Source organism: Corylus avellana, chromosome ca4 (genome assembly GCF_901000735.1).
Source record: "Corylus avellana chromosome ca4, CavTom2PMs-1.0".
Classification (NCBI taxonomy): Eukaryota; Viridiplantae; Streptophyta; class Magnoliopsida; order Fagales; family Betulaceae; genus Corylus; species Corylus avellana.
In genome coordinates, this window is record NC_081544.1 from 23,509,719 (window position 1) to 23,515,983 (window position 6,265).

General features: G+C 37.1%; 1 protein-coding gene across 2 annotated transcripts; it reads right to left on the reverse strand.

Moving 5' to 3' along the window:
- Positions 1-3,332: 3,332 nt before the first annotated feature.
- LOC132178664 (early light-induced protein, chloroplastic-like) lies at positions 3,333-4,248 on the reverse strand. 2 transcript variants are annotated; one of them, XM_059591151.1, is made up of 3 exons: positions 4,001-4,248; positions 3,821-3,895; positions 3,333-3,733 (listed from the first exon to the last, which is right to left on the reverse strand). In XM_059591151.1, exons 1-3 carry the CDS (start codon positions 4,148-4,150, stop codon positions 3,386-3,388), a joined length of 573 nt encoding a protein of 190 aa, XP_059447134.1. In that variant the 5' UTR covers positions 4,151-4,248; the 3' UTR covers positions 3,333-3,385. The 2 variants fall into 2 exon arrangements, with proteins under 2 accessions (XP_059447134.1, XP_059447135.1); XM_059591152.1 differs by having other exon boundaries at positions 3,333-3,730; positions 4,001-4,247.
- Between the last annotated feature and the right edge of the window lie 2,017 nt (positions 4,249-6,265).

The following is a 6,265-nucleotide window of genomic DNA, read 5'->3' on the forward strand; positions in this document are numbered from 1 at the left end:
TTCCTTAATCTAATCCCCTAGAAAATCCTCTACCAAAAAGCCCCAAACCTTGGCTGGATATTTGTACTTCACCCATACCTGCCCCTAACCAGGTTAGGTCTATCCAGAACCCGTCCTAGAGGGCTGAGACTAGATGAGTTATGCAATTAATTGCTTTCTTTGGGTTCATTAAAGAATTAATTCATATGTGCACCAATGCATACTAATTCTATATAGAAGATACCAGGCAATATATCAATTGCCATCCCAACCTGAAATAGGTTTGTAATCTTAATTCTGAAACCAATCCTAGCCATAAAATTCAGTCAGTTCTTTTTTCTTATAAGCGAATCCTGTCCATCCCACCTTCGACCCTTATTGGCTACTGTTCTTTGGACGAAATAGCATACCCTTCCACAGGTGTGTATGGAGGGTGAGTTCAGGGGTTCAGAGCCCGTACAAGTGTGTATGGTTGTATTTACTTATTCCGAAAAGAAAAAAAAGCCCTCTGATAGATTGAATAGTTATTTAAAAATTTGACGTTTCACAACAGCATTTCAAAAACAGTTTCCATTAATGTTTTCTTATAAGCATTTCACATCAAAGATTTTGTTGATGTGTAGCTGGATATCTAACTTTTAGCGAAATTCTTTCCATTATCATTTTTACAGGATGTTTATCTCCATACAACTTGTCTAGCAACATTGGCAAACCTGGCACCTCATGTCCACCGTTTGAGTTCATATGCATCACAGAGGCTGGTCAGCCTTTTCTTTATGCTCTCGCGCAAGTAGGTTACTTCTGTTCCTTTTTAATTTTGCCAAACTTCATACTTATGTTCATATGTCATTATCTTATGATTGTTTCCTTTAATGTAATCCTGGATTTAGGTATAACAAATTAGCAGAGCTACGAGATAATAAGGTGCATATAGCCAAAGGCGACTCAATAACCTCTCTTTCAGATGATATGGTCTGTAACAGTTACAATTACAAATTTTATGCTATTTGGATGTTGCCCCTCCTTATACTTTATTTTGTTTGGCTAAGCGAGATGATTTTTGTTGCAGTCGACAGAGTTACATATATATACGGATTTCCTGAGACTTGTTCTTGAAATTTTAAATGCAATTTTGACTTATGCCTTGCCAAGGAATCCTGAGGTATCATCTTTTGGTTGAGGATTGAAGTGAGATAAATCTTCTTTAATTTCACATTTACACCTTTCATATTTTCTGAATTCCTCACTGTATGAAATGAGGCAGGTCGTATATGCTATAATGCACAGGCAGGAGGTCTTTCAGCCATTCAAGAATCATCCACGCTTCAACGAGCTGCTTGAAAACATTTATACTGTATGCTCCCTCATATTTATTGGAAATATTTTTGTTTATTCTTTGTCTTGGCAATCTTGCATTTTGTTACATGGCAAGCTTAGGTTGTAGATTACTTACCCAACAATGTTTGATTTTATGCTATGCTTTCCTGAGTGCATTTGAAATTCATTTTCTCTTTTGGCTCTTTAGGTATTAGATTTTTTTAATAGTCGCATGGATGCCCAAAGTACAGATGGTGAATGGTCAGTAGAGAAAGTACTACAACTCATAATTATTAACTGCCGATCTTGGCGGGGTGAGGGAATGAAGGTAATGGAAATGGAAAAAAGATGGTAGAATTAGTGGTCCAGTCTAAACTGGGAATGTTATCCAAAGGATTAACATGCCGTTGTTCTGACAGATGTTCACGCAATTACGCTTCACTTATGAACAAGAGAGTCATCCGGAAGAGTTCTTTATTCCTTACGTGTGGCAGCTAGTTTTATCCCATTGGTATTGTTCCTGCATCCTCTCCAATACTATTTTATAAAATTCTACTCAACTAAGCCATGATCCAACTGCGCTGCATGATCATGTTGGTTTTTGAATTTCTTAACCTCATTTGAATAATTATCACGGAGGTTCATTCCTCATTTCTAATAAACTGGAGGTCGCATGTCCGTTTTAATGAATCTTGTTTTGATTTTTAGTTTTTTCATTTGTCTGCTATATGCGGTTCTTATATGTATCACTGATTCCTTTGTTCTTTCCTACTCCCTTTCTTCAGTGGATTCGGCTTCAATTCAGAAGTCATAAATTTGTTTCCAGTTGATCCACCTGTAGAAGTAAGTATCTGGATACATTTTTATGAAGTTGTCTTATAATCTAATAGTGTAGTTAGATATCTTTTCTAATAGAAGTTTAATAATTATGTTCCTTTTACTTTTAAACATGTGGGTTGAATATATACATATGCACATATATATCAAAATATAAATAAGAGTGAGAGATAGCCTTAGGAAATAGTAAGGAGCTTTTGATATATAATATATGAATTTTTTTTTTTTTTTTTTTTTTCAGAAATAGAACTTTGACTCTAGCTTTTTCCTAGTATGAAATATCTCTTAACAATATTGAAGCAGATGGCTAGGTGCAAGGAAATTTAGTCTAGTAATATTATAATCTTCTTTCTCTGTACTTATCAAAAAAGAAAAAGAAAAGAAATCTTCTTTCTCTTTAATGTATGCTACCGGTTTCCTTCACATATCGTTTGATTGTTATTTTGCATGACACACTAATTCTTGGATGCAGAAGCAAGAAAATGAAGAAGTGGTAAGTAGTAAGTACCAAAATGGAGAGTTGAGCATGCACGGACTTCTCCTTGATCCGTAGGTGGTGCAATATATAATATCACCACCAGAAAGATTCATGTTAATTGGTGCATATGTAAATATATGAAATAGTAGAATATGTATTCTTCTCATTCTTTCTGTTCATATGTTTGCTACACTGTAGAGGCCCTTTTCCACACGGAAATTTGAGATAATCTATGTAATGAATAAGAGATGACGCTTATTAACCGAGAAAAGAAAATAATAATAAGAGAATTAGAGCCGATGCTCAATTCTACTTCAATACGGTTGTTGGAGCTCAATTTACTCAACTTCATTCCATTGGTTTGAGTGTATGAAGTCTTGGAGTAGTAGCAAGGTTGGATATGGATGTATTAATTCAAATTGAATTGCGATATAACGTACTATTGCAATCCACTTGTGCATTTTATAGTCAACGTTAGACGCTTTGCTATATTGCAACATTAAGCATTAAATTAGATAGAATAGTATCAATTGAGCTTGTTTTACTGTCATGCGACAATCCACGACGATTTTAGATGGATAAATGAAGAGCACCTTCAAAGGCTATTAAAATTTCTTCATTCGTTATAGATGTAAAGGTGTACGCTGAGATTTCCCATTTGAATTGATAAATTCCTATGCTTTGATTCACTGAAATTGGTTTACACTATTTACTTCCGAAGTACATGGAACTATATTGTTTTATTCATCGGTTCTAAAGTAGCAAAATCTGAGTCTACACAAGGGTTCCACCCTTCACATACTCGGTGAAAGCGAGTGCAACCAAACCCAACATGGCAAACCTCCCATTCCACATCTCAGCATCTGAAGTCATGAACCCTTTTGACTTGGACTCCACGCTCACCCCTTTGAACAAAGGAATCAGAGATGCAAATGATAGCACAATGGTGGTTCCTACGAACCATGGGATCCCGCCGTTGGATATCTGAGCAAACACGTCCTGGCCCCTGGATAGCTCTACCGCCATTGCAGCAACGAAGCCAACCATGGCTAGCCTGCCGTTGATCCTCTCCGGTGCGGGCCCACTGAATGCCAACACGTCAGAGAACTTCGTGCTCACCTGCTCATACCAAAACACGTTGTCAAATCAAAATGTATGGTACAACGGTGTACAAATGGTTATATCCTACAGCACTAGAGTTATTTCTACCTTAGGTTTAAGTGGCGCCTGTGGTATCGGTGGTGGAGTAGCCGCAACAGGTGTTGGCTGCTCTTGCTTGTCTTCCTGTAAGCCAAGGAAATGGACGGTTAGGATCATTTCTTGCACTTGGTTAAGCTATAACCTGAGAAAATAATAATAATAATAAGAGAAGCTTGAGACTCTACGTACCTCTGCCATGGACCGCACACGCACGGTAGCATTCCTAGGCAAACGTCGCACATAAGTACTGGGAAGAAACTGGTTCACCCTAGACCCAGTGGCCAAACGGGTCACAGGGGTGGCCAAGTAGGATTGCATTGCAGCCGAAGTAATCATCATGAATGCTTAGTGGAACAAATGCTAAATTATGTAGTGGAGAAATGTGAACTTGGAACTAATGCCTATTTGTGAGTGTGGATATCGCACTTCCACGAGAGTACGAGTGCGTATATATAGTGTGCCAGGGCAGGCAGAGGGGTGGATATTTAGGATCCACGTCCTCCTATATACATTTTGAAAAGCTCATTGGTTCACGTGGGTTCGTTTGTCCACACATGATGCTGTAAGCGGCGTGGCCCTCAAAAGCACCGCTGCATTCCACTTTGTGAGTTTGTGGCCAAAATGGTTCCAAGCTTTCTCATTTCAACGGACTAGAACATTCCAGATTTTACCCCTCACAGATTATGTGGCTCAGTTTTCTGTTGTTGGCCAATGGGGGTAATTTTATCTAGAGTAGAGTTAATTGAATTCTTTCTCGAGGAAGCTGCTTCAGAGCCTTTAGAAGAACAAGCTGGTAATTAACTTTGTCGACTAATATCAGAATGTAAATCTCAACCAAACAAACATATACAATCAACATTTCAATAGGATTAGAGAGTAACAGTACCTTGCCAATATTCAAGATCTCGTTATCATGATTATGTCCGTAAACATTTGCAGTATCAACGATCCTTGTATAAATTGGGAAGATATCATAGAGTGTGACATAGTGAAAAACTAGGTAACCACAATAGAAGCATCTTGCTTATTCTTCTGACCAAAAAAGCATGTACGCTTAAGAAAGATAAAACTTAATTTCCTAATTTGATAATAATTCAATGGAGTTACTGTTTTAGCTAACAAACTAAACACACACACACACACATATATATATAAAAGAAAAAATACTAGTAGAGAAAGTAAATATAATCTTAGTAGCAATAGTAAACCTAATCTTAATAAAGAAATGAAATCATTAAAGTAAATCTAATCATATTAAAGAAAAGAAATAAAGTCCTAATAAAAAAAATCTACAAATAAAATCCTAATCAAATAAAATTAAATCATAATTCTAAAATAGAAAATTAAATATAATTGAAAATCAATTTGAATCATGACAAATAATTCCTTTTATACTTTCATTGTGTGAGAATGAGTAAAATTATGATTAAACGGCACTATTCTAATATTATTTTTGACATTTTTCTTATTTTCGTTTTCACCGAAAATATATGTAAATGTCATCCTACATCAGACACCCCCACTTAAAAAAAAACTCGTCCTTGAGTTTTCTTTGGGACATGGCACGCGTGGCTCCTTCGAAGAAATGTAGTTGGAGAAATCTACATAAATATCACCAAGACACAATTTTTCCTTTTTGTCTACTCCATAAAAATTCCTCCTACGATTTCTAGTTCTTGGATGCCAATTTTGGTGGTGATCATGATAAGTTGCACCTGTGGTGGAGGAGGTTGTAGTTGTTCTTCCACTGGTGTAGATGTTGGAACCAATGATTGTGGCTGCACATATTTTTTCTCTAACGGCAACTCCACTTTTTCGACCAAATTAATAGTCTCCACATCCTTTTCACCATAATTAATATTTTCTTCATAGGCGGAGTGCCTCTGTGAAGATTTATATGAATATTGTTACGGACAGGTCGAATGTGATCGACTTATATCATCGTCAAAGAACTTGTCAACATAAGGAATCTAAACGGGTTTCACTTGGATGCCATTGTCATCCTAGGAATCATTGTCCCTCTAATTCCAAAGGGAACCCATCTGCATGCGTTCCAATGTCTCCCGCAATTGGCGCAACTTCTGTTGTACCATTTGCTAGAACTCTTGCAATTCGGCTCTCCAAACAATCTCTGATCGCTTAATGTATCGTTGGTAGTTGGATCTTAAAACATCTCTCTAACGAACGACTTTGTCATAGAAGTTATTATTGTAGTACAAGTTGGCAATCGAATTTGGATAGCGCCGGCTCGGATACCCCATGAATTCGGCTCTCGAAAGAGCCCCTCTCCTACAAGCGATGTTGTTGGAGAAGGTTGTCACCATTGCGCTGATTCGCCATTGATCAGGATAAAGCCTTCTCTGATACTATCATATCTGACATAGCAGAAGACTAAGTAACCAGAATCAGAAGCGTCTGCGTCTTCAAACCAAAAGATAAAACAAGCCCACAAGC